The sequence below is a fragment of the Trichomycterus rosablanca genome, chromosome 7 (assembly GCF_030014385.1).
Source record: "Trichomycterus rosablanca isolate fTriRos1 chromosome 7, fTriRos1.hap1, whole genome shotgun sequence".
Taxonomy (NCBI): Eukaryota; Metazoa; Chordata; class Actinopteri; order Siluriformes; family Trichomycteridae; genus Trichomycterus; species Trichomycterus rosablanca.
The window spans coordinates 41,056,701-41,084,200 of NC_085994.1; the positions used below are offsets into that span (position 1 = coordinate 41,056,701).

General features: G+C 44.1%; 5 protein-coding genes across 6 annotated transcripts in view; 1 reads left to right on the forward strand and 4 right to left on the reverse strand.

Annotated features, from left to right (window-relative positions):
• si:dkey-6n6.1 (uncharacterized protein LOC100170811 homolog) overlaps positions 1-1,012 on the reverse strand; it is an 11,526-nt gene extending 10,514 nt beyond the window's left edge. Inside the window, exons 1-2 of the mRNA XM_062998209.1 lie at positions 874-1,012; positions 462-593 (exon numbers count right to left, since the gene is read on the reverse strand). Coding sequence (XP_062854279.1) covers positions 462-593; positions 874-1,012 — 271 coding nt within the window. The remainder of the gene's footprint in view (positions 1-461; positions 594-873) is intronic.
• Positions 1,013-4,653: 3,641 nt separating this feature from the next.
• Positions 4,654-10,413, forward strand: tpk2 (thiamin pyrophosphokinase 2). The gene is made up of 8 exons (XM_062999568.1): positions 4,654-4,895; positions 5,622-5,860; positions 6,107-6,170; positions 6,707-6,837; positions 6,927-7,045; positions 7,229-7,361; positions 8,249-8,345; positions 8,835-10,413. The coding sequence occupies exons 1-8, from the start codon at positions 4,820-4,822 to the stop codon at positions 8,879-8,881; spliced, it is 906 nt and encodes a 301-aa protein (XP_062855638.1). The 5' UTR covers positions 4,654-4,819; the 3' UTR covers positions 8,882-10,413.
• Positions 10,274-17,559, reverse strand: rhoaa (ras homolog gene family, member Aa). The gene is made up of 5 exons (XM_062999587.1): positions 17,499-17,559; positions 15,002-15,157; positions 14,738-14,858; positions 13,586-13,716; positions 10,274-13,316 (listed from the first exon to the last, which is right to left on the reverse strand). Exons 2-5 carry the CDS (start codon positions 15,155-15,157, stop codon positions 13,143-13,145), a joined length of 582 nt encoding a protein of 193 aa, XP_062855657.1. The 5' UTR covers positions 17,499-17,559; the 3' UTR covers positions 10,274-13,142.
• Positions 17,560-19,199: 1,640 nt separating this feature from the next.
• On the reverse strand, positions 19,200-22,471 carry ndufb11 (NADH:ubiquinone oxidoreductase subunit B11). The gene is made up of 3 exons (XM_062999594.1): positions 22,236-22,471; positions 20,034-20,164; positions 19,200-19,422 (listed from the first exon to the last, which is right to left on the reverse strand). Exons 1-3 carry the CDS (start codon positions 22,422-22,424, stop codon positions 19,293-19,295), a joined length of 450 nt encoding a protein of 149 aa, XP_062855664.1. The 5' UTR covers positions 22,425-22,471; the 3' UTR covers positions 19,200-19,292.
• A 1,400-nt stretch (positions 22,472-23,871) lies between these two features.
• def6a (DEF6 guanine nucleotide exchange factor a) overlaps positions 23,872-27,500 on the reverse strand; it is a 25,924-nt gene continuing 22,295 nt past the window's right edge. Inside the window, exons 9-11 of one of the 2 annotated variants that reach the window (XM_062999487.1) lie at positions 25,412-25,610; positions 24,568-24,658; positions 23,872-24,415 (exon numbers count right to left, since the gene is read on the reverse strand). In XM_062999487.1, coding sequence (XP_062855557.1) covers positions 24,240-24,415; positions 24,568-24,658; positions 25,412-25,610 — 466 coding nt within the window. In that variant the 3' untranslated portion in view covers positions 23,872-24,239. Of the gene's footprint in view, positions 24,416-24,563; positions 24,659-25,411; positions 25,611-27,500 lie in introns of both variants that reach the window. The other variant, XM_062999488.1, reaches the window with a different exon arrangement.

Below are 27,500 nucleotides of genomic sequence, written 5' to 3' on the forward strand. Positions count from 1 at the left end.
AACTGCTCTATGTAACGTAACTGCTCTACCTAACACAACTGCTCTATATGACGGAACTGCTCTACATAACATCAACATAACTGCTTTATGTAATGTAACTGCTCTATGTAACATCAACATAACTGCTCTACATAACAACTGTTTTACATAACTTATCTACGTAGCATAACTGCTCTATGTAATGTAACTGCTCTACATAACAACTGCTCTACATAACTTAACTGCTCTACATAACTTAACTGCTCTACATAATGGAACTGCTCTATGTAACGTGACTGCTCTACATAACATAACTGCTCTACATAACAACTGCTCTACATAACTTAACTGCTCTACATAATGGAACTGCTCTATGTAACGTGACTGCTCTACATAACATAACTGCTCTACATAACATAAATTTTACTCTTTGTGTGTGTATGTGTGTGTGTGTGTGTATGTGTGTGTGTGTGTGTGTGTACCTGTATCCACACAGCGTGTTCCTTTGCACTGTGCAGCTCCGTTCCTGCACTCACACACGTTACACTCGTCCGGCGACCAAACGGCTCCCTCGAACAGAAAAATCCCGTTCACCAAACACTGAGCACCGGGTACTAACACACACACACACACACACACACACACACAATAATTTAGTCCATTTAGTTTAAGGCAAAAGCAAGAGTGGTGGAGGAACAGTTGGAGTATAGTGTGTTCCAGCATTATTGGCTGGGGAAAGGAGAAGCTCGATAGCTTTGTTTGCTAGTCTGCAGTTCTCCTCAGCCAGCATTACTCTGAGACCCCGGACTGAACTCAGGACCCTGGCGCTGTGGGTTTGGGCTCCAGGGTGCCACCTGAGCCCCAAACACAAACATCAAAGTCAGGAGAACGTACCTGGCCTTATGGGTGCGGTCAACTCAGCTGCCACATCGCGGCTCTTCTGTTTGTCTTCCCTCCGATTCCCTCGTAGGCTGTGGGTAACACCGACACACACCCACACACACACACACAGGTACGCTACACGCCAGGACATGGTGTGTGTGTTTGTGTTAGACTCGACCGAAATGCTGCACGCGGAGTGTGTGAGCTCTCTTATACCCTCGGTGTGTGGACAGAGAGAGAGGGCGCGAAAAAAAACACCAACAAAGCCCCCTTTCACCTGGACGGAGCTCGGTGCCCGTGCCCAGGGCGAGTTCTGCGGAAACCGTTCGCCAAAAGTATTCGGACGCCTGACCGTGAGCTTGTCGGACGCCAGTTTCAAAAATAAACAGTATTAAACTAGAGCGACCTGAGTGTGATCTCTTCATCTAGAACAGCAGCCGCTCTACTGAGAAGTTTCTCACAAGACTTTGAAGGATGTCTGTGGGAATTTGTGCCCATTCAGTCAGCATTTGTACAGCTGAGCATTGATTGATCAGTCGGTGTTCCGATTCATCCCAGAGCTGTTGAATGAGGCTGAGGTCAGGGCTCTGTACCGGATACTAGAGATCTTCTTCATGTCTTTATAGAACTCTCTCATTCTGGAACAGGAAAGGGCCTTCCCTAAACTGTTGCTGCAAAGTTAGAAGCACAGTATTACCTTGTATGCGCACATTCACCTGCTGTGGTCAATCGTAATCAATGATACGAAATTTCTACATCAAATTCATCATCCAAGTTGCCGTCTAGATATTTTTGACAGATCGTATATTTATTTTATTTTATTTTATTTATTTTATGTATTATTTTATTTTATTTTTTATTTTTTGTTTTGTTTTGTGTTATATTATTTTATTTTATTTATTTATTTAAATTAATTAATTTATTTTATTTATTTCATTTTATTTAGTTTATTTACTTATTTTATTTATTTATTTTATTTATTTATTTATTTATTTATTTATTCATGTGTTTCAATTATTCAGTCACAGAAAAAGAACAGCTACAGGAACCATTCACTAACTTTATTTAACGATTCCGTCATGCAAAACGAGACCGCAGGAACGCAGCTCGTCGGTGCTGCTGTTAAAGTGCGCCCTCGCTACCCGCCGGTTCGGTTAAACGGCCGTTGGAGTGTGTGAAGGCGCCGCAGTGAGGAATGAAAGGCGGCTTTGTGGACGCGGAGCTGAGATCAGGATCCTGAGAAATTCCTGCCTAAAAATTCTTTCCGGGACGTCTGTCTGAACCACGAGCAGATTTAAATAAACACCAAACGCTTCAGATAAACGTCCTGATGTTTCAACTCCTGTCGGTTTGGAGAAGTTCTGCTGCTCGACGAAACTTAATAAAGTGTTGTAGCACTGAAAGGAAACTTCTACGAGGTCTACCAGGTGCTATCATCCTGGCCGGGGGTCTGACAGACACAACTGGACGTGTCGAACAGGGTTTCTCCTCTAACTGCTGCAATAGCGACCTCTGCTGTTTGGTCGAGTAAAAGCACAGAGTGACCTGTACGCTGTACGACTCTCCGTGACATCGTCCATCGCTGGTTCGTGTTCTAGTCTGAACACACCATGTACAGTGTGCCAGTGTGTTCAGGGCACCAATACCAACTAAACTCAATTAATTACCAGTGGTAGCACAGTGGTTAAGGTACCAGGTTAAACCTAAATGGATGTATGTTTATTTATTTTATTTTATTATTTATTTATTTTTTATTGTATTGTATTTTATTTTATTTTATTTTATCTGCTGTGAAATGAAAATGTGCTAGCACAGTGGTTAAGGTACCAAGCTGCCACTGTTGCCAAATTGCTCAAATCGTGATTTCAGTCGTAATTGTAAGTCGCTTTGGATAAAAGCAGGTCCGGTAATGTAAATGTAATTACACACAGGGGTGATTTCAAGCTGCCAATCCACCTTCTGTACATTTTGGAACATGGGAGGAATTACCAGCAGATTTCCCAACAGTTCAGCCGGACAATTCTGTGAGGAAGAAACCGTGATAAATAGAAAGACGTCCACGTGGAGCGAGTTAACACTGAACAAGGTGATAAGAGGTGACTGAGGAACAGGGGGGTGTTCTTTTTTTACCCATAGCACTGATATGGTTTTGGTTTATGGTGGACAGGATTAGCTGATTCACTTCCTGTTATTTGTTCCAAAATTAAAAGTGCACCAAAAATTCACCTCCTGTCTGACCTCTGACATCTCACATTCCCACTGAAACCATTACAGGCTAAAAACAGGACATTAAAAGCCCGGTATAGACACAACTGGTGCATGTTTACAGACCTACATCCCACGCTGACACAGATTTGGGACGCGACACCGCAGCGCCACAGAGGTTTTGGACACGCCGAGATCCACTGTCATAATTATTTATACGGTTTAACCTTGACGACCCCTCACACCTCACTGTACCGTTTATCCATTCTGTTCATGACTACATGAGAATCACTGGCTGCAGGGTACACGCCACACACACACACACACACACACACACACACTCTAACTGAATGCTCGCTCACACCTCAGTTACACTAAACACAGACATGCTAACAGCTAACATTTCAACACAAATCACAACAATATACAGATGAAACTAAAACAGAGCTAATAAGTGACATTAGAAGGTGAATCTCTGTTCGGCTTTTCCTCGCACAGGCTTCTTGTTTCTACACTTACTGTCCATGTTATCAGCTCCACTTACCATATAGAAGCACTTTGTAGTTCTACAATTACTGACTGTAGTCCATCTGTTTCTCTACATGCTTTGTTTGCCCCCCTTCGTGCTGTTCTTCAATGGTCAGGACCCCCACAGGACCCCCACAGAGCAGGTATTATTTAGGTGGTGGATGATTTGACACTGACATGGTGCTGGTATGAGTGGATCAGACACAGCAGCGCTGCTAAAGATTTTAAACACCTCACTGTCACTGCTGGACTGAGAATAGTCCACCAACCAAAAATATCCAGCCGACAGCGCCCCGTGGGCAGCGTCCTGTGAGCACTGATGAAGGTCTAGAAGATGAGCGACTCAAACAGCAGCAATAGATGAGCGCTCGTCTCTGACTTTACATCTACAAGGTGGACCAACTAGGTAGGAGTGTCTAATAGAGTGGACAGTGAGTAGACACAGTATTTAAAAACTCCAGCAGCACTGCTGTGTCTGATCCACTCATACCAGCACAACACACACTAACACACCACCACCATGTCAGTGTCACTGCAGTGCTGAGAATCATCCACCACCTAAATAATACCTGCTCTGTGGGGGTCCTTTCAAGAACAGCATGAAAGGGGGCAAACAAAGCATGTAGAGAAACAGATGGACTACAGTCAGTAATTGTAGAACTACAAAGTGCTTCTATATGGTAAGTGGAGCTGATAAAATGGACAGTGAGTGTAGAAACAAGGTTAAGGTACCGAATTAGTAATCATAAGGTTGCTGGTTCAAGCCCCACCACTACCAGGTTGCCACTGTTGGGCCCTTGAGCAAGACCCTTAATCCTCAATTGCTTAAAACTGTATACTGTAAGTCTTATTTTAACATGGGCATGTTTGTGTGATGTTTGTGAATGGCTGCTGTATTACTGCAATTTCTCTTTGCGGATCAATCGAGTAATCAATTAATCATCCAACAGGTCCATTTTCACACTGTGTATTAAAAGAAAGTCAATAAATAATTTAAATCGTTGAATAAATGGTTTTATTTTAATATAACTGGTTAGATCGCTTCACTGCAACGTTCCTGTCATTGAGAAACACGGTGGTTTGATTTTGTCTCCCTCTGGCGGCCTCAAACTTCACTGCAGCTTCATTCAAACCAATCAGTTCGGTGCTAAAATGGCGTCGTGTGTCAGCTAATGGAGTTGAGACTGTTGAAATAGATGCTTACAAGGACTAACAGGACACCAGAATGAGTTCACCTGTGTTATCCTGGTCGGAGAAAATACTGCAGCTTCTCCGCCGCATGAACAGCTTCTATTTACCAGGTGAGTTCAAACCTGGTGCCATGTTTAATCCTGCACCCGCCACATCCTGCATCCCTTTGATTTCCGGTTGTAGTCAACGTCAATGGATTAAAAAGTTTTAAATCGGGATATTTGTGCGAGTCAATTCCGTTTAGTTCAAGAGATTTAATAAATAGATCGTATTCGTTTAGTATTGTGAACTAAATATGTGTTAAATGTGTTGTTTTAGTTAGCACGCTAACGCAACTTGCGAGCAGTTATTAAACATTAAAAATAAACAGATGTGGTGTTATTTATGACAATCCAAACAAGACTTAGAAAAAAAAATATATATATATACCATTATTAGAACAAAACTCGTCTAAAATATTGTTTTACTGACTCCTGGTACGAATCTGTATGAATTTCGGTTAGGCGGAAAAGCCACCAAAGGGTCCTTGGGATGCAGAATTATGTAGCAAACGTAAACTGGCAGAACAATGCCTACGTCACTAATAACCGTCACGATCGATAATCACAATCTTTTATTATCACAATCGATTATTAAAATGAGTTTATCCATAGTCTTTTTGATACACGTTCATTTAAAAAATGTATAAATTGTAAATATAAGGCGGATACATAAAAAAATATTAAGGAAGCAAATATGTAGTCGAAGTACATGACCAAAAGTATATGGACACTCCTATTATAGGGTCTGGGAATGTGAGGATGATTAACTGACTGCTAAACTTTGTTATGTTGCAGGTTCTAGTCTGGAGAAATGTCTGCGGTTCGAGGTAGCCGGGCAGCAGGTGGGTTGGGTTCCTCCACACATGGTGCGTGTGCTGCAGCGATACCCGGGCGTGTTCTGTACTACAGGGGGCGCTGTGGGGATCTGCCCCGCCCTGGACTCGTGTGAACGGAGGACGCGGGCGGTGGAGGCTGTACTTCAGTCGCTCAGAGAGGAGGGGGCGCTAGAATGCCTGAAAGGCTGGAGAAACGAGGTGAGGGGGGTTAAACGAGGGCATTTCATAACCTGGTATTATGAGTGGCACGGTGGCACAGCTGCTGAGGTGGGTCCGTGTGGGGTGTCTGAAAACGGAAGGTCAGTCGCACCTAGGTGTGAGTAGATAGGTCGGGTTAGTGTGGGTTGCTCTGCAGTTGACAAGCAGGGTGCACCCACCTGGACCTTGACCATGAGGGCATTGCAGAAGCTTTTGTGTTGAACTATCATCTGTTTTCACCTGTAGAAATACGCAGTGATGCCGAGGTACTGCGACGCTCCACTGATGCACATGGAGAGAGCAGCTACGAGTATGTACACACACACACACACACACACACACACACACACACACACACACACACACACACACACACACACACAGCATGTTCAGTAGTAGTACGCTATATGGCCAAAAGTATGTGGTCAGTTCATTGGACAGCCCATTCCAAAACCACACACAATAATATGTTGTCTTCCAGTCCCCAGATCTGCAGATTTGGGAGTGTGTCTGTGGGAACTTGTGCCTATTAGGTCAAATAAGACTGTCCGGCGCTGATGTCTGATGGTCTGGCTCACAGTCAAGGTTCAGATTCATTCCGAAGTTGTCCAACTACGTCTTTATAGAGCTTGCTTTGTGCACTGGAAAACAAGAAAGGGACTTCCCCAAACTGTTGGCACTATAGTCTGAACAACTGAATTTCTGGCCATCTAATACTAGCCCACCACGACTGACCGATCAAGCTCTGAAGCTCGAGTCTTGTCGGTGCTACCGGCCTAGCCGGGCGCTCGACAGACCGCTGTGTCTGGGGGAGTGAAGTCATTTATTTGTACCTTGTCCCCGCAGGTCTGTTCGGCGTGAAGCGTTACGGCGTCCACGTTAACGGGTTCAGTCGAGGCGGCGACGGGAGACTGAGCATGTGGGTGGCCAGGAGGTCCGACACGAAACCGACGTACCCAGGAAAACTGGACAACCTGGTAACACCCAATCACAACAGTCTGAATCAGCCTGAGGTTGAGCTGCCTGATGTCTTAGTGTGTGTGTGTGTGTGTACGTGTGTGTGTAGGCAGCAGGGGGGCTGGCGGCCGGCTGCAGCGTCAAACACACGCTGGTGAAAGAGTGTGAGGAAGAAGCCTGCATCCCGCAATCGCTGGCGGAGAGAGCTCGACCCGTCGGGACCATCAGGTACCTCCCAAAATCCTCCTACTGCTACTACGTGCTGCGCTCAGATCAGGGCAGCACAGACTGGGTGCTGCACTGCACCGCAATATAAACCCTGGGAACCTGAAACGCCCTGTAAAAAGGGGCGTCCCAATACTTTTGTCCATATAGCGGACTCACTGCTTGTGTAACAATGTTTTTCTGCAGCTACACGTACGAGGACGACGAGGGCATTTTCTCAGAGTGCCAGTTCCTCTTCGATTTGGAGCTGCCGACCGACTTCAGGCCTCAGATTGGGGACGGGGAGGTGCAGGACTTTTACTTCTACCCCATCGAGAAGGTAAAGCATCTGTCCTACATCACAGACTCATCGGGGTGCATCTTTTATTAGTGCGTGTACGGTAGACGTGCTACTTAAAGGTTTAAGGTAGCGGGAAGAACCCTAAACTGTTACGTTCCACCTTAAATTTCGAATCCCCCCTTCGATTAAGGAAACGATAAAGTTTGATGAAGCCGCTTTTCTCTTCTCACGTCTCCGAGCGGCTGCGCTGTAGAACCGTCAGTACAGTCAGTCAGTATCGTAAACGTTTTCTTATCATTTCCAGCTCGGTGCAAGAAGGTCCTGGGTTCGATCCCCAGGTGGGGCGGTCCGGGTCCTTTCTGTGTGGAGTTTGCATGTTCTCCCCGTGTCTGCGTGGGTTTCCTCCGGGTGCTCCGGTATCCTCCCAAAGTCCAAAAACATGCAGCCAGGCTAACTGGAGACACGGAATTGTCCTATAGGTACACAGCTGCTAGGATGCATAAACCAGTGCATTGTAGTGCCGGTCTCAAGCCTGGATAAATAGCGAGGGTGTGTCAGGAAGGGCGTCCGGCGTAAAACCTGTGCTAAGTCAATAACGCGGACCACGATCCGCCGGCGACCCCTGACGGGAGCGGCCGAGGAAATATATATACTGGTCGATTCAAGAATTTGCAGTTAAAGTCGCAGTGATTCCTCATAACCGATGCAATTACGACCTCTGCTGGCTGATCCGGGGATAACGGAGTGCTCGACTCTCCGTGCGCGATACGGGTCTCTGTATGAACACGACTGCACACGTGTCTGAGGGGGTGTGTGTGTTAGTCACGGCTCTCCTCGGTCAGTGGAGGTCTGCAGCAGTAGGTGAAACACAATCAGGGAACTGGATATGACTAGATTAGGAGTTATGAGTTTTGGTGTGTGTGTAGGTAAAGGAGCTGATTGCGAGTGAGGAGTTTAAGCCCAACTGCGCCCTGGTGGTTCTGGATTTCCTCATCAGACACTCCGTCATCGAGGCCGACTCAGGTGAGCACGTCTAGCGGGCACATTGCTCTTCCGGACAGTAGGGGGCGCTGTCTGTGAATTCTCAATTCTGGTTTACTAACAATTAAACGTGATGATAAATGGAAGGAGATAATAAACCTGAACCCAAACCCTAAACACTTCACTATGGGCCTAGAACTAAACCTATTTAAATTCACTGCAGTTCTGTTTCTCGGTGGATTTATTACACGTCTGACCAACCAGATGAGTTTCCTCGCAGCACAAGGTGGCCGTTTGGGTTTTTCCTCCAACCTTGGCCAAGAGACCACTGTTCCATGTTAACTTTACAGACTCACCAGCTGTATTCAATCATTTACACCACCAAACGCATCCACGATGCTTCGTTTGGGTCCCGGGCACGGCGATAAGTGCGGGTTCCAATCCTTCAGTCGCAGAACGAACCGTTAGTGCTGCTCACGCGCTGATCAAACTGACGACGACTTCGTGCTGTTCTGTTTTTCTCTATTTCAGAGTCGTATTATCACGAGTTCGTTGCTGGACTCCACAGATCCTTATAACACCTGAAGAACGACCGGACACAAACACGTCCGTCCATCATCTCCATCCAACACCTCCGTCCATCATCTCCGCTGTGAATCCACGCTGGACACTGTAACAGCGCTACATGGCCAAAAATATTCAGACATCTCATCGTGAGCTTGTCGGACTTATGATGGCTCTGGTACCCCTTTTCCACCGACGCGGCACGGAGCCCGTTCCGGTTCCCGAACTTGATTTTGAACCGGTTCCGCGTGTTTCCAAAACAGGTTCCAGACAGAGAACTAGCGGGCCGATCTGGCACCACAGGATACTGGGTTTTTCAGCCCGAACCGTGACGTCCATCAGTGGGCGTGTCATGTTGTACAGCACAGCGCGTTAGCAACAACGGCGTCCGCTGGAGTCTCATATGGAGCTTAATGCTGCATTTTTATCTTTTAAACTTCACCTGATCACATTTTGAGGCAGTTTGCCGCTGATATTTTCAAAGCGCCTTTAAAAAGATGAACTGTGTGATATTACGAGATAAAAGTGACCCGGACAGAACGAAACTCGCTTAACGTGAAAAATAAAGCGTGAAGCTTTTTCAATTCCCCGAGCTGCATAAACACACGTGAAGTAAATCCAGTTAAACACGGATACACGTGGTATGTTAGACTGGGTTTGATGTTTATTTCACACAGATGTTTGTTCGTGTTGTGGAACTTTAATGATGTTTCACCGTTCGAGTCGAGCGCTGAGTAAATCGGTTATCTGCGCCGAGAGTCGCGGTGAAACCGAAGCGCAAAACTCCTCTCACGTCAATAAACTAAATAAAACAACAACTGAGACGAACACGTCACGTCTTCTCATCACCGATAGTTAGATCGCTGCTTTTTACATAAAAACAAACATCTGTAACAGCAGCACAAACGCTCGCACATAATCCACACACTCCACCATGATATTACTGCTCTTAACTCTTAGTAAGTAACGCCCACCGATGATGACGCTGCTTAGTTCTCAAAAACTGGTGGAAACGCGCGTCGGTTCTCTACAGAACACCAAGGTTCAGAGAAACCCGAACAGAACCGGTTCAAGAACCACGTTTTTTTGGTGGAAAAGTGGTATGAGAGGAATGTCTGTAGGAATTTGTGCCCATTAGGTCAAAAGACGACAGCATTTGTATAGCGTTGGTCTAGAGAGTTTTAGTTGATGTTCCAGTTCATTCCACCACTGGAGTTTCCTTAAACTGGGGTTTTCTTTATGTCTTTATAGACAAAAGTTGAAAGTCTAAATGAATCTCGTTTATGTCTTTGATTTATTAGACCAGTTAACTACTGTGGCTGAAATGTGAATTCAGAAATCAGAAGGGGCGTCCAAATACTTTTGCATTTGTATCACATGTCGTAGAAATCATGACAGATACCAAGTTGCTGTATATAAGAACATATTTATTTAGAAGAGGTTCATTAAAAGATGCGTCTGTTTCCAAAATACAGAATTCCTGCTCCATCAGACGTCTGTTTACACTCCGGTCTCATAATGCCAATAAACAATAAACACAAAATCACATCCTGATTCAAAACGTCCTTATTTCACCTCAAATCCTAATAATAATAATAATAATAATAATAATAATAATAAAAGAGCGACAGGTAAGAAGCCAGCAAACGTTACAGAGCCGTTAGAGGACACGGAAAAGCACGAAAATCAAAACAAGTGGAATAAAAACACACGTACACGTATAAAACTGAGCAGTGATCCAGCGTGGACACGCCCGGAGCCACCTGAAAACGTGAGGAGTTAGTATCGTTACCGCCGCTGTCCACTCCTATTCACGGAGGGCGGGCGTGGCTGCAGGACGTCATAGCGACGGGCAGAAGCTTCGCCTCGTACAACTCGATACAACTCAAAAAAACAACAGCCACAGCGACCCCTGGTGGATAAGAGTGGACACGCCTACTCTAAAGACTGGACGCACATAAACAAAAGCATAACCGTGACGATTCGGGGTCAGTACTGCCAAACCGAGTGACCCGATTATAAACGGACAAAACTGGAAGAAATGGAGAAGTAAAACTGGGACTCGGACTGGGACTAAACGAGGTCTAAAACCCTAAAGACTAGGACTAACCTGACTGCTCGATAATATGACAATGTGGTACATGAACCAGATCGGTGTCATTACTGCTGACCGAGACCCCGTTAACATTCAGCGCTAACAGTCTCGGCTCATCCGATCAGACTCGGGTCAGACTGGGACTAAAAACTGCGATCGATTGATTCTAGAGCAGCGGTGTGGATACTAGAACCGCCGCGTAAAGTTTAGCGCGGTAGCACGTTTCGAGACACGCCATAGAGCAGTGGGCAGTTGTCATGGTAACCATGGAAGAGCTCGGCGGCTGTGTAAATAATTAGCGAGCTAACAGCGTTAGTGGAGTATTAATCGAACGTACTATTCAGGGCAGTACTGTGGTGGATTGAGCAGCCCATGACGCGGGTCAGACTGGGATCGACTGAGGTTTAAAACCATGAAGATGACGGTACATGAGCCAGAGAGTAAAAAACAAGGACGGCCGAGAGCACGTTCTAGAACTTTCAATGCAGCTCTGAGACCCTCTGTGCAAAGGTTCCAGAAACTGAACTCAGGTTCTAGAGCTGCTAATGCAAACGGCAGCTCTAGAATCCTCACGGTATCTAGAACCAGCACTGCAGGTCAGGAATCCTTAGCACAGAGGCTCTAGAATCTTTAGCGGAGATCTAGAATCTTTATGCAGTTGTAGATTTCCTATGTAGCGTAAATAAATGTTTTAGAATCCACATGGTGGCGGTGAAGTGCACTGCACTGGGAATTTTAGAGCAGCATTTGGACTCTGGCTCTAGAGACGTTAATCCAAACGCTGCTCTAAAATCCTCCCGGTATCTAGAACCAGGACTGCAGGTTTGGAATTCCTAGCACAGAGGATCTAGAATCTTTATGCAGTCTTAGATTTCCAACGCAGCATAAATAAATGTTTAAGAATCCATGTGGCGGCTCTAGAGTACTCGCGGTGGAGTGGACTGCACTGGGGATTCTAGAGCTGGTAATGCGAATGGCGGCTTTGGAATCCTCCCGGTAACTGGAACCAGCACTGCAGATCTGGAATCCTTAGCACAGAGGCTCTAGAAGCTTTAGCTGTGTAAATAAATGTTCTATAGCCCTCACTGCGGTTCTAGAATACTCACGGAGGAGTGGACTGCGTTCTAGAGTTCTAGAGCTGTTAATGCAAATGGAGGCTCTGGAATCCTCCTGGTAACTGGAACCAGCACTGCATGTCTGGAATCCTTTACACAGAGGCTCTAGAATCTTAATGCAGTTGTAGATTTCTTATGCTGTGTAAATAAATGTTCTAGAGCCCTCACTGCGGTTCTAGAATACTCACGGTGGAGTGGACTACACTGGGGATTCTAGAGCTGGTAATGCGAATGGCGGCTTTGGAATCCTCCCGGTAACTGGAACCAGCACTGCAGATCTGGAATCCTTAGCACAGAGGCTCTAGAAGCTTTATGCAGTTGTAGATTTCCTGTGCAGTGTAAATAAATGTTCTAGAATCCACGTGGCGGCTCTAGAAGCCTTGCTGTGGAGTGGACTGCACTAGGGATTCTAGAGCAGCGTTTGGAATCTGGTTCTAGGGCTGTTAATGCAAATGGCGGCTCTAGAATCTAGAATACTCGCGGTGGAGTGGACTGCACTGGGGATTCTAGACTCCTACGAGGATTCTAGAGCAGCGGTGTGGATTCTAGAAGTTTAGCATGGCAGCACGTTTCGAGACACGCCATGAGGCAGTGGCCAGATGTCACGGTAACCGTGGAAGAGCGTAGCGGGAGAGTAAATAATTAGCGAGCTAACAGCGTTAGTGATGTATTAATTGAACGTACTATTCAGAGCAGTACTGTGGTGGATTGAGTAGCCCATGATTGGCTGGTATCACCTTCCTGCTCCTCTTGAAACAAGTCCATAAACTAATGGAAGCACCAACACACTGGTGACCATCGGAAAGAAAACGGCTGAGTCCGCGCCGGGACTGATAAACGTCACGTGAGGAGATTAACTAAACCCATTTCATCGTTTCCCAAACACTCTCTGGGGCATTTGTACCCGCTTTTGTAAGTGACCTGACCTCCGGGTGCTCATGCCCCACACCAGGGGGCGCTCTGGTCCTCTCCCTCCACCCCTCACTCAATCATTTATCTGTTTCTCTGTGGTAGGTTTTGGTTTCCCTCCCTCCCTCGCCCGCTCCCTCGGCGCTCCGCCCCCCTCTATAGGAGAGCGCAGATGGTCTTCTTACTCCGCTTCTTGGCCTGCAGCGCCGCCCTGGTGGCCATCTCGAACACTTCCCTCACGCCGTCTTTAGTTTTGGCCGAGCATTCCAGGTAGCCGGAGGCACTGATGCGATTGGCCATGTCTCGCCCCTCTTCGGCCTTAACGGGCTCCTGATGGGAGAAAAACAATTATAATCATGTGATGTTCAGGCCACACCTTCTGGGATGAATTGGAACACTGACTGTGAGGCAGACACTCCAAAACAGGAAGCTCTAAAATCCAGAAAATTACATCAACTACAAATTAAATAAAGGTTTTGTAATGAACATCCAACAAGCTGATAGTCAAGTGTCCAAATACTTTTGGCTCTACAGCCGGTATCGTGTACAATAACACTGATCCTAATACTAAACCCAGAGGATCGGGGATCGATAGGAACCTGTTTCATTTTGGCGAGCTCCCGCCGTGTGTGCTCGTCGTTCCGAAGGTCCTTCTTGTTTCCCACCAGAATTATTGGGACGTTTGGACAGAAGTGCTTCACCTCCGGTGTCCATTTCTCTGGAATGTTCTCTGTAAAACACATTAAAGCAGAGAGTGTAAAGTTCAGCGTATTACCGTCACAAAGTGTAAAGTTCAAAGTGTATTGAGGTGATGGAGATTGTAAAGTTCAGAGTGTAGTAAGAAGACAGTGTAAGGTTTAGTGTGCACTGAGGTGACAGAGTGTAAAGTTTAGAGCGCATTGAGATTTTAGTGTAAAGTTCAGAGTGTATTGTGAAAAGTTCAGAATGTACTGGGGTGACAGAGTGTAAAGTTTAGAGTATAGTGTAAAGTTCAGATTGTATTGTGTAAAGTTCAGAGTGTACTGGGGCGACAGTGTAAAGTTTAGTGTGTATTGAGGTGACTGTAAAGTTCAGAGTGTATTGAGGTGACAAAGTGTAAAGTTCAGAGTGTTTTAACGTGACAGTGTAAAGTTCAGAGTATATTTACGTGACAAAGTGTAAAGTTCAGAGTGTTTTAACGTGACAGTGTAAAGTTCAGAGTATATTTACGTGACAAAGTGTAAAGTTCAGAGTGTATTGAGGTGACAGAGTGTAAAGTTTAGAGTGTATTGTGTAAAGTTCAGAATGTATTGTGGTGACAAAGTGTAAAGTTCAGAGTGTTTTAACGTGACAGTGTAAAGTTCAGAGTATATTTACGTGACAAAGTGTAAAATTCAGAGTGTATTGACGTCGAGAAGTTCTGAGTCTATTGAGGTGAGTGTAAAGTTTAGAAAACATTGTATAAAGTTCAGAGTATGAAGTTCAGAGCGCATTAAGGTAACAGTGTAACGTTCAGAGTATACTGAGGTGACAGTGTAAAGTTCAGTGTAAAGAGGTGATGAAGAGCGTAAAGTTCAGAGTGTATTATGTAAAGTTTAGAGTTTACTGAAGTGACAGTGTAAAGTCCAGAGTGTAAGTTGTAAAATACCGAGTGTATTGAGGTGAAGTAGAGTGTAAAGTTTAGAGTTTACTGAGGTGACTGTAAAGTTCCGAAAGTATTGCGTTAACAGTGTAAAGTTCATAGTGTAAAGTTTACAGTGTACTGGACTGACCGAGACTGTCAGGACTGTCTATGGAGAAGCACATGAGGATGACGTCTGTGTCGGGGTAGGACAGCGGCCTCAGTCTGTCGTAGTCTTCCTGTCCCGCTGTGTCCCAGAGTGCCAGTTCCACCTAGTACACACACACACACACACACACACACACACACACCAGAGTGTAAATGACACACATCTGAACCATTGAAGATGTCATTATTTATCAACTGTGGCTGTGGGATTCAGTCGAGTATCTGAGCGTCGGGGTGAAACACTCACCTGTTTACTGTCCACCTCGATGTCCGCCACGTAATTCTCGAACACGGTGGGGACGTAAACCTCAGGAAACTGGTCTTTACTGAAGACGATGAGCAGGCACGTCTTCCCGCAGGCGCCGTCTCCCACGATCACCAGCTTCTTACGGATGGCAGCCATCTGAACACCAGATCAAAGGTGATTCCTATTTTATACTTTAATACTTTATATGGATTAGGGTGTCTGAGTAACTGTAAGGGTGTAAAATGTATTAATTTTATGGGATTTTTAAGTCCTGTAGCTTCTAAGAATTTAAGATTTCTATGTAGTTGATGTAAAGATTTCTTTGTAGTTGTCGAACCCCCATCTTAAAAATAGTGCAAGTCTACAACAAGACGTCTCAGTAAACAAAAAACATTTACATCAATCCACATCTGGTTCTCTTGATGAATGTTCATGTGCACTATTATTCCACCTCTCAGTCCTTCTGCCTTGAGAACCTCTAACAACTCTCTGTGAAATCTTCGTCCGTTCCTCTGGTGCAGAAGCTTTAAGCCTGTTAAAGTTTGATGGCTTTTGTGCTGCAGCTGCTTTACTTTAAATCCCACCAAATATTCTCTACAAAATTTAAGTTTGGAGACTGAGAGGATCCACTCCAAGATATTCCAGGACTGATTCCTTAACCAAGCTTCAGTTGCACCACAGAGGGCAGAACGTTCCTTCATGCTTGACCATGTGGATCGTATTCTTCTGGTCATAAGCTTTGACTTTCTTGCTCCAGAAAACTCTGATCCACACGGCCAAACAGTTCCAGTTTAAATGGGTCAGTCTGTAGAACTGTGTCTAACAATTTGTGCCGATCATACACTATATGGACAAAAGTATCTGGACACCCCTTCTAATTACTGAATTCATGTGTTTCAGCCACAACAGTTGCTAACAGGTATAATAAATCAATAAAATAAAGGAAATGATATGCTTCCCAGTTTGCAGTGACAGTTTAGGGAAGGCCCCTGTTCACTATAATAGCATGACTGTGCTCTATAAAAACATGAAGAAAAGCTTGGTTTAAAGAAACACCAGTGTCCTGCACAGAGCCCCGTGTACAAACGCTGCCATCTTTTGACTGAATGGGCACAAATTCCCATACACATAAAATCCCATCCCATAAAATGGGATGTCAAACTAATTCATGGTCAGGTGTCCAAATACTTTTGATCATATAGTGTATCTGGGCAGCTGACGTGCAAGTGTGTTTGAGTGAAGCTCCAAGAGGAGAAGACCAAGAGAGGGATTCATTTGTGTGGGACTTTTGTGGGTGAGAATCAGGAAACTGTTCTGGTCATCCACAGTCAAGCAAGCTTCATCTCAGCTTGTGTTTAGACGCTGCTGTGAAATAAACAAGCTCCTGACCTTAAAGCTGAACTGAAGTTTGATGCTGATCGCATGAACAAAAAAGCAGGACTGTCCAAGCCAGGGGTGTCCAGTCTTACCCCTAATGAGTCCTTTCAACCAGGCACAAGCACACCTGATTCCACCTGTTTAATCAGTTAGTCCTGGATCTTGGACCTTGATCAGTTGTATCAGGCAAAGCTTTTGCCAGGCTGTAGTCACATCAGCTGTGTGCTAGACTAGTGTGTAAGTCTAAAGGGTGCGGCCAAACTAATCCTATTTATATGGACCCAAATAATAATAATCACTAAAAGAAAACAGGAGGCCAAGCCACAAAATACTTCCTCCAGATTGTTTGACACTACGTGTTTTTAGCATGACGACTTCTTTCTGTACGGATTACTGTTACAGGTATAGTCAGCAGATTTTGGCTTTTATTTTGAACATGAATAAACGGAATTGAACCCATCAGGGCTTGAAATGCAGCTAAGACCCTTTTAAGTTTGAGATGCTTGGAACTTCTACTGTGTGGTTGGCGCACAAAAGTTTTTGGGGTGTAAGAAGTTTCTGTACGGAACACTGTGACCTCACTAAAACAACAACACCAGGCACCGGGTTGTTGATTTTTCAGCAATGTCACACCAAAACTTAAAAAACACTGATTATAAGGTTGTTTTACTAATTAAACAAAGACTCGTTTTAGAGTTTTACACTTAATCGAATATGTAGAGTGTTTTTTAACGTTTGAAATACGACTCTGCACTAATGTACAAACTTGTTTCCGTCATTGGGAATAGCCCAATTTTATTTCCCACACCTTTTGGGACAATTCTCACCTCGTGCATTTCGATTGGCTGAGCCAATACAGAGTCCAACGCGGATTGGATAGTGAATAATTCAGTGTACACTTTAAGCCAATCCTAACAGAGAAGGCGGGATTTGATAGAAAACGGGTGTAAAAATAACAAGGAATAGCCCTTTACTTGGCTATCGTGTTTAGATATTGTAATAATAACACAATACATGTGTGTTTTAGCGATGTTATAGTCGATCTCATATTTACCAGTTCTATTAATCCCAATACAAGCAAAACATCGAGAACAGAGGATGAATTTAAGGGATTATTTACCGTTTTGTTTTGAGATCTCCTGCTTTCTTTTCCTGTACCCGACTCAAAAGCCACGCCCCTTAGCCAGGCACCACGCCCGCTTTGTCTATTCTGACCAATCAGATAGCGAGTACAGCCATCCGTTGCTCAAAAGCCTGGTTCTCAGTCCGCATACTACACACTACTGTACTACATAGTACGCCAAAGCAGTAAGCACGTTATTGTTAACGTACATATTAGACATACTATGTAGTACAGTAGTATAGGTTTCAGATCCAGCCTTACTGTAGCGGAAGACTAATATGTGGAACTGAAAACAAACGATTACTGTCATAAATGTTTCGATTAATTATATTAGTTCAATCATTAATATAATATAAATAATTAAATTAGTAGTGTTCATAGTATGGTAGCAGTAACGTTTTGGTTTTGTGTCGAAGACACCATAGTATTACTGACAGCACATCAGGATAAGTAAACAAAACAATAGCAAATACTAAAAACAACAATAAATAAAAACAATAATAACTTTCCAATTCTTCTACATTTACATTTTTAGCTTTTAGCAGACACTTTTATCCAAAGCAACTTACAGTACTGTGACAGTATACTGTTTAAGCAATTGAAAGTTAAGGGTCTTGCTCAAGGGCCCAATAGTGGCAACCTGGCAGTGGTGGGGCTTGAACCGGCAACCTTCAGATTACTAGTCCAGTACCTTAACCACTAGGCTACAATCTTCCTTTGCCACTTGCACCGACTCCAAGCAGGCTGAAGAGAGCCACAGACTATCACACCCCCCCATTTCTTTTCACCCGTCACCAGCAGATTCTCACACACCGTGTATGGAGAGCCACACTACGCCCTCAGTGAATCATCCACCACATGAAAGCGGAGGTCGCATTTCTGCAGCAGCAGGGAAACCCTGTTAATAACCCTCCCTCAGGCACAGCCAATTTTATAATTCAAGAGCTCAAGCTCCATGCAGTGGCAGTCTGTTAGACCCTTTTAGTTATGCCGTAATACTCAAGGGTGTCAGAGACTGTCAATGTCTTTTCTCTAAACATTTAACTTATTGTTTTGAATTATTTTCTTTCTGGCATTCGAATCGAGTCTTCCATGCTAACAATGTTGTTCCTGCTGGACCATGGTATGAACGATATGGCGATATGAACCTGCAGTGACTGCACTACCTCAACATTAGACTTTATTCCACCACAGGATAATGAATAAATAATAATAATAAACTCAAAATACATTTATTATGATTTTATTTAGCATTTATAATAATTGATTGTCTAGATATCTCTGTATTTAATCAAATTGTATAATTGTCTCTGGTCGAGTCTGGTAATATTCAGCAAGTTCTTTTTGCCGCTGTCGTTCTTGGTTGCTCATGAGGGGGTTTTTGGTCCTTAAACCTGTAAAGCTGCTTTGAGACGACTTGTTTTGGTAACTTGTTGCGTTATTCTACTTAATGAAAAACTAAAGTACTACAAGAAATGACCTAAAATAATAGAACTAAATAAAAAATAAATACAACTAATACAAACTAAGTCTAAATTTAAATAATTACCAGACCAGAACCAGACAGGATTTGTTTTTGTTTTCTTTTTACTAGAAATACTACACATATTTCAGCTAATTTTAAAATATCCAAACTAAACATCCTATAATTTCATTCATCAGCACTGGCATTAAAAAAATTAATAAATCAGATGCAAATTATTAATAATAATAAAGTTTTATTGTGACAGTTTATAGAACTAAACGTACAGTTAAACACAAACAGGAAGCTGAGCGGCTACATGACGTGGTTCACTCCTCGGCTGAGGATGGTAGGACGATTTTGCTGGGGTCGTAGTAATTCTCGTCGATCAGCGGCAGGCCCTGAGCTTCTCTCTGTACTATCAACCGCTCTGCTTCACGTCGAGCCCAACCCCTCATACTACAGGAGGAAAACAGAACGGGTCAGAGTGCTGTTAATACGTCACATTTTTCATACCATTAAGATTCCCTTTTTATAATTCTGCATGGGTGTATCAGATCTGCAGAATTACGAATCAAAGAGACTAATGCTGCATATTCTGACAAGTACAGGGGCTGCGTCTCATTACACATGCCATACTCTATTTTTTCCGGCACCACAGCAGATCATGTGGACCTGAGTGCCTCCCAGTGGCTAGACTGTTTGGCCACCACCCGACCACTGCACTGCACCCGAGTCATTAGTATGCGATTTAGGATGCAGCACATCTTCCAGCCCGTGTGTGGAGTGAGGAAGCAAGCGCTCCTTTAACCAAAGTTTTACGCTAAGAGCTTTGCTGTGTGCATAATTATGTGAACCGCTCGCTCCGAGGCTGCAAGTTACAACACGAGGAGAAACTACGCAGCTTTGGATCACCTTCTTTTCACTAATTTAATCATTTTCTAAATGGTACTTTTTTAATTACATGTTTTACACAAAAGCTTTAAAGAAACACCGTGGAGGACAGGTGATAGGAAACCCCTGACTGTTTGGACCCGTAGTGATGTGTTAGAAGACTCCAGCCTGCTCACCCGTGATCTGGTAAATAGTGGATGAAAGTTCCTCCAAGAACGATGGTCATGGAAATACCGAAGAAGAAAGCCAGCCTCATGTTCCACTCGTCCACAAAAGGGTCTTCAGAGAAGCCATGGTAGTCCGGGTTCTGCCAACACACAACATGAGCACTCAGGTTAACAAACACTGAAGTAAAATCTTGTCCATATAAAACTCAGTGAAGTGTTTCATCTTTTTTTGCGACACTAAATCAACACAAATTGGCAAAAGTTTGTGCTGAACAACCAGAGCCAGACAACCATTCGGCTTACATGCCATGTTTTGCATAAATCACACCGTAAAACACGGTCAGGTTCGCGTCAGGACTGACTGATGAATGGACGGACGGATCTGTGCAAAGATTCTGTTATGATGATCATACAGCTCTCATAAATACTTGCTAGATGCCAGATCAGCCAATACGTAACATCACAACCACAACTACACTACAAAAACAATGAAATTACGATGGTACAAAGATTTATTAATAATGTCTCTAATAATCAGTAACACCCTAATCAATACAGGAAAATGGAGAATTAATTATGGAACCTGCCGGGTCGGCTTGTTTACGTTCCTCCTGCCGGTCATTTTATAGACATGTTCCACGAGGAACACCCCTCCAACTACTCAAATCTTTACTGCTCACAAAGGACTCCATCCCTGGCTAAACAACCAGTCTTTTAAATATATAATGAATAAAAACTGCCCCTAAAATTCACCCCGTGACCACTATAGCCCACAAATATCAACCCCAAACACCTTTAACTGCCGGCATGGAGACACAAATCTTGATCTGTTTGCATAAGTGGAAATTCTGTGATTAAATGTTGTGTGTGTTTGGACACCCCTGGTCAAATGGCATCCTTTGAAGTTCTTTTCCATTGAAAATAAATCATCACATCGCTCAGATGAAACAGAATCTGCACATTTTAATGCACAATTATTGTTTAATGGCTAAATAATCACATATTAAAATAGAAAACCTTTATTTGTCATTTATACAAATTTGTATATCCCAACTAGTGTGGTTAGGGTACTGGACTAGTAGTCAGAAGGTCACTGGTTCAAGCCTCATCACTGCCAGGTTGCTGCTGTTGGGCTCTTGAGCAAGGCCCTTAACCCTCAATTGCTCTGATTGTATACTGTAACATGTAAGTCGCTTGTGCTGAAAACGTAAACGTAAATGTACGGCGCCCCTGGAGTCGAGAGGGTTAAGGGCCTTGCTCAAGGGTCCAACAGTGGCAGAGCCAGGATACGAACTCTTAACCTTTCCATTGATAGTCCAAAGCTCTACCCACTGTTACAGTGTGAAAATCTAAAGTAATTTGTGCAAAAGTTAATGGACACTTAATATTCAATATTTTGTCCATGGAATATGTTCTAGCATATTTTTTTTCTTCATACAACCATTCTCTTATTCTCTCACTCAGGCATAAAATCATCATTTTTGAAACTGAACTGGTATCTCCACATAGCACAGTCACTTTATATATTCATATTCAGCCATCATTTATATTATTATTTAGCTTGAAATCCATACTTCAAATTGTACTGGTTATTCTGTGTAAATATCCATATGTTTACGTATATACTTGTGCTTCTTCTTTTTATCTTTCGGAGAGGGTCAAACTAAATTTGTACGCAAGTATAATGACAATAAAGGTTCTTCTTCTAGCAAATAAACAAATATGTGTGCATTATAATTTCATGTGATCATTAGATTACATAAGAATAACAGCACCCTCCAATGCACCGGATGTTCCAGTTCACAAGATCCTGTTTACTGTGATGATTCGAAAGAGTTTTACTGTCTATGAGTTTTGCATGTTCTCTGAATTACCCATTTACCTTATTAAAACGCGCAGAAGGTGGATTGGCTGTTCTAAATTGCACCTAGATATGACCAAGTGAATGTGTGAGTGTGATGTCCAGGCAGGATAAGCACTGTGACCCTGACCAAGCTGGCTTATTTTCAGTAAGTTCTTTATTCTGATCAGGGTCACGGTGGATGCAAGTAAGAGATACACCATAAAGTGGGCATGGGGGGGTGCAAACTTTTGCCTCTCTGTTGTGTTACTAAAGTAAGTGCACCCCAGCCTGGAGCTCCTAAAATCAGCCCTGTTCCATTAGCCTGAGTAATAATAACATAATGAAGGTTGTGATATCAGAGCAGTTACCTTCTGGAACGGGTTGACCTCGGCGTGTCCGTGACTCTCCTCGGCGTGTGCGGCGGGCTGTAGGTCGGTCACACACGCGGCCCCGGCGGCGCTGGACGCCTGGCTTTGCGAAACCGAGCGGCTCAGCTGGGAGGCACCGAACCGAGCCCGGTACAGACCGGACCAAATCCTGCTCACCTGGGCTGCCATTTTTACCGGAGCTCAGGAAAACAGCTACAGTTTTTGACGGGGAAGAATACTGCGCATGCGCATGTAGAGAGTCGTGTTCCAAATTGCACTCCACCTCACTACTCACTGCACCCTACAGACGAAAAAATGCGAATGTCGAATTGTTGTGTTGAAAAAATTGACCTCTATTTTTATTTTGTACATCATTGTTATAATTTTATAAATATACTAGCGTATCGAAAATGCTTTCGGACATCATATATTAATGTAAACTTCCCAAGCTAGTGCACTACATAGTAAAAAAGGACTAATTTGAGACGCGACCCTAACACCAGTATAAGGTGGTAGAATAACAGCACCCTCCAGTGCATCGGATGTTCCAGTTCACAAGCTCACGTTTTTTGTGTTAGTTTGAAGGGTTTACTGTTTATAAGGAGTTTGGTATGTTCTATAGACCCCGCCCCCTTCCTCACTTTTCCAAACGTGCAGAAGGTGGATTGGCTGCTCTACATTGCACCTAGATATGACTAAGTGAATGTGTGAGTGATGCCCTGCCATACATTGATACTGTCCAGGCTGTCATTCTGCCTTGAGCAGTGATTTGAGGGTGACAGCGGTCCCACCGTGACCCTGACCAAGATGATTTAGCTTCAATAAGTGCTTTATACTGATCAGTCACGGTGGGTGCAAAGAAGAGATACAACCTGAAGAGGGCGTGAGTTTAAAACAAGGCAACACACGCTCCCCTGTTCACTTACCTACACCTAGAAGTAAATTAACGCAGCCAATCCACCTTCTGCACAGTCTTGATGATCCATAGCTTACCTGGAAACACTAGGCCATGACAAAACAGGAAAGGTCCTTCCCTAAAGCAACAAGCATGTTGTTTGCTAATATTTTGTCGATTTGCTTTACAGAATCAAGAAGGCTGAACCAGCAGCAACAGCCTACCAACACCACACTTCACAGTCGCTAGATGGCGGCGGCGCTCCGGAGTGCGTGGACCCGCGTGGAACCGGCGCACGACTGTAGGCGCGTGCGCCGGCTGGCGTGTTATCTGGAGCAGAAGCAGGAAGTGCAGAAACCACAGCAGCTTCAGCTCATTTCCTTCAGTCCCCATCGCTCTGAAACTGAGACTTTCAAATCTAAACAGGACGGAACTGCAGAGCGTCACTACTCTTCACCCGAGAGGGACGGACCCTCCGACACGTGCACACGCAGACCACTTCTTTTCACCTGTTAGGGGCGGAGTCTCACAGACTGCAGTATCACGGTGCAGACGCGGTGAAAATGAACCCTGTTTCAGCCATCGTCCCTTTCCCTACAGACACAGCAAATCGTGTGTCGGTGCAGATGCCCGGGTGACCGATAGCACACTGTGCCTTTTCTCGGCCCCAAATTTTCCGATTGAGGCAAACAGACGTAAAACAGGCTGTTTTTCCACATTCACACGGTGCAAAACACAGAATTAAAATCATAACATTTATTTATTCTGACGTTAACAATACAATTTTAATACGATAAGATTTCTAATATACAAACTGTTCAGCAGGACCGTGTACCGTTTGGTCAGATTGACGGCCGAGAGAGGGACTGGTAGGGTAACTAGGGAGGTTGGGCAAGGTTAATGGCTCCTGGGAACCAGAATTGAACTGGAACGTCCACCAATCTCATGGTCGGGCCGTCTACATACTTTTGATAAACCTTTTAGAACATGTTTTTATTTTGTACAGGTTTACAATCAATATGTTAAAAAAAATAAGTTTTTTAATTTTATTAGCCTATAACGTTCATACACTCGGCCCTCAGGGACCGCGGGGCGGTCCGGACCGTGTCTCAGTATGTGTCCATGGTTCCGTTGGAGGCCGGCGGGAGGTGAGGCTCAGTGCTGGCGCTGTTCTCTTTGCTCTCATCGTCCTGCTCGATGCTCCTCTGTTTGAGCCGCAGCACCGGGTCCTTCTGCGCCGGGATCCGGAAGCTGGATTGGACGGCCGCGCCCACCGGTCGTTTATCTGAGGAGCACAGAGGGCACAACGTCAGCCCGGTCAGGGCCGCGCTGGCTGTGGGGACACGCCCTTGACGGGACGCCGATCCAGCGTTCCAACACACACACATACACACACACAACATGCAAGCAGACAAAACAACACACAAACACACCTACCTCCAGGTCCAATCGGGTGCATCAGTCTGTTCATCTGAACGTTCCAGTGTTTGACGTTAGTGCTCGCCTGACGGAGCTTCCTCTGAGCGGCCTGTACACACACACACACACACACACACACACACACACACACACACACACACACACACACACATTTATTTCACCATCAGTATCCAATGCTATGATGTCTACATTGTGTATAGTTGTGTATGTGTGTTTTAGTACAGAGACAATGAATGTGTATAGAGGTGTGTGTGTGTGTGTGTGTGTGTGTGTATAGCTGTGTATGTATCAGTGTGTGTAAACAGATGTGTGTATAACAGTGTGTATGTGTGTGTATATAGAGTGTGTGTGTGTATATATGTGTATACAGTGTGTGTATGTGTGTGTATAGAGATGGTACAGGTGTGTGTGTGTGTGTGTATAGTGATGGTGTGTATGTGTGTGTATACAGTGTGTGTATGTGTGTGTATAGAGATGGTACAGGTGTGTGTGTGTGTGTGTGTATAGTGATGGTGTGTGTGTATAGTGATGGTGTGTGTGTATGTGTGTGTATAGAGATGCTGTGTGTGTGTGTATAGAGATGGTACAGGTGTGTGTGTGCGTTTGTATAGTGATGGTGTGTGTGTATATGTGTATATAGTTTGTGTGTGTGTGTATAGTGATGATGTGTGTATATAGTGTGTGTGTGTCTAGAGATGGTGTGTGTGTGTGTGTACTGACCACCTTGTCCTGCTCCACCCGGTGTCTGTGTGTGTGTTTTTTATAGTGTGTGTGTAAAGAGATGGTGTGTGTGTATAGTGATGGTGTGTGTGTGTGTGTGTGTGTGTGTGTGTGTACTGACCACCACGTCCTGCTCCACCCGGTGTCGGTTGGCCCGGACCTCGTCCAGCTGTTTCTGCGCCTCCTCCAGCGCTCGTGTTTTGTTTTCCATCTCCTGCTTCAGCTCCTGTTTCTCCCTCTGCTCCCTCCGGATAAACTCATCCTGCTCCTCCTGCAGCACCATCAGAGACTTCATCTTCTCCTCCTCCTCATCCAGCAACCTGCACCATCATCAGTACCACCGTCAGGACCATCACCATTAGATCCACGATCAAACCACTGTTACTGCTCAGTAACAGGACCGTCGTCAGGAACAAGCACCACCACTGTTCTAGTAACCACCAAAACTACCACCACCATCACTACCTGTATTATGGTATTAGCAGTATTAGAGTTTCATTACCCCAAACACCACCTTAACACACACCACCACCACCACCACCAGCACATTTAGTATGACATCTAAACATAAGACTATTATCATCCCCAATCAAGACCACCATCCTCCCCACTATACAAATGACTATGACCACCATCAAGACCACCATCCTCCCCACTATATATGAGACTATTATTAGCACTATCAAGACTCCTATACAAAAGACTACCATCAGCACCATCAAGACCACTTCACTCCCCACTATACACACGACTATCATCACTAACAAGACCACCATCGTCACCACTATATATGTAACTATCACCACTATCAAGACCACTAACCTCACCACTATACAAACGACTATCACCCATATTAAGACCACTGTTCTCACCACTAAAAAGACTACTGTCCTCACCACTATACAAAGGACTATCACCACTAACAAGACCACTATCATCACAACTATACATGTGACTATCACCACTATAAAGACCACTGTCCATACCACTATAAATATAACTATCATCATCACTAACAAGACCACCATTGTCACCACAATACATGTGACTATCACCCACATTAATACCACTGTCCTCACCATTATATATGAAACTATCATTAGCACTATCAAGACTAATATCACTACTATCAAGACCACTGTCCTCACCATTATACAGGCGACTATCACCACCATTAAGACCACCACTGTCACAACTATACATTTAAAAATCACCACTATAAAGACCACTAACCAACACCATATACATGATTATCATCAGCACTATCATGATAACCGTTCTTACCACTATTAAGACCACTGTCCTCACCACTATCATCATCCGTCAAGACTCGTATACAAACAACTACCATCAGCATAACAGTCCTCACCACTAAAAAGACCACGGTCCTTACCACTATATACAAACAACTATCACCACTATAAAGATCACCATCCTCACCCCTATATATGTGACTATCACCACTATAAAGACCACCATCCTCACCCCTATATATGTGACTATCACCACTATAAAGACCACCATCCTCACCCCTATATATGTGACTATCACCACTATAAAGACCACCATCCTCACCACCATACAAACGACTATCATTAGCACCATCAAGACCACCATCCTCACCACTATACATGTGACTACTGCCATTATCAAGACCACTAACCTCACCACTATATAAACAACGATCGCCCATATTAAGACCACTGTCCTCATTAATATATATGAGACTATCATCAAGACTCCTATACAAATTACCATCAGCACCAACAAGACCAGCATCATCACCACTATACATGTGACTATCATCACCAGTATTAGAATCAACATCATCACCACTATACATGTGACTATCGCCACTAACAAGACAACCATCATCATCATCACTATATATGTGACTATCGCCACTATCAAGGCCACTGTCCGAACCACTATACAAACCACTATCATTAGAACTATCAGGACCAGCATCGTCACCACTAAACAAATAACTATCATCACCTATATTAAGACCACCGTCCTCACCACTATGTATGAGACTATCATCAAGACTCCTAAACAAACCACTATCATCAACCATATTTATTTATTTACTTAGTTGTTTTACACCGTGTTTACACCAGTCATCACCCATATTAAAACCACCATCCTCACCACTATACATGTGACTATCATCACTATTAAGAACACTGTCCTTACCACTATACAAACAA

Excerpts from the sequence above, each read along its gene's own strand:
- ndufb11 (XM_062999594.1), bottom strand. The coding sequence starts at position 22,424 with ATGGCAGCCCAGGTGAGCAGGATTTGGTCCGGTCTGTACCGGGCTCGG. Across the intron at positions 20,165-22,235 it reads AGGTCAACCCGTTCCAGAAG|AACCCGGACTACCATGGCTT; the intron begins GTAACTGCTCTG and ends GTGTGTTGGCAG. Across the intron at positions 19,423-20,033 it reads CACTATTTACCAGATCACGG|TATGAGGGGTTGGGCTCGAC; the intron begins GTGAGCAGGCTG and ends TTCCTCCTGTAG.
- rhoaa (XM_062999587.1), bottom strand. The coding sequence starts at position 15,157 with ATGGCTGCCATCCGTAAGAAGCTGGTGATCGTGGGAGACGGCGCCTGC. Across the intron at positions 13,717-14,737 it reads AGACAGTCCTGACAGTCTCG|AGAACATTCCAGAGAAATGG; the intron begins GTCAGTCCAGTA and ends TGTGTTTTACAG. Across the intron at positions 13,317-13,585 it reads AGCTCGCCAAAATGAAACAG|GAGCCCGTTAAGGCCGAAGA; the intron begins GTTCCTATCGAT and ends TTCTCCCATCAG.
- tpk2 (XM_062999568.1), top strand. The coding sequence starts at position 4,820 with ATGAGTTCACCTGTGTTATCCTGGTCGGAGAAAATACTGCAGCTTCTC. Across the intron at positions 4,896-5,621 it reads GAACAGCTTCTATTTACCAG|GTTCTAGTCTGGAGAAATGT; the intron begins GTGAGTTCAAAC and ends GTTATGTTGCAG. Across the intron at positions 5,861-6,106 it reads TGAAAGGCTGGAGAAACGAG|AAATACGCAGTGATGCCGAG; the intron begins GTGAGGGGGGTT and ends TTTCACCTGTAG.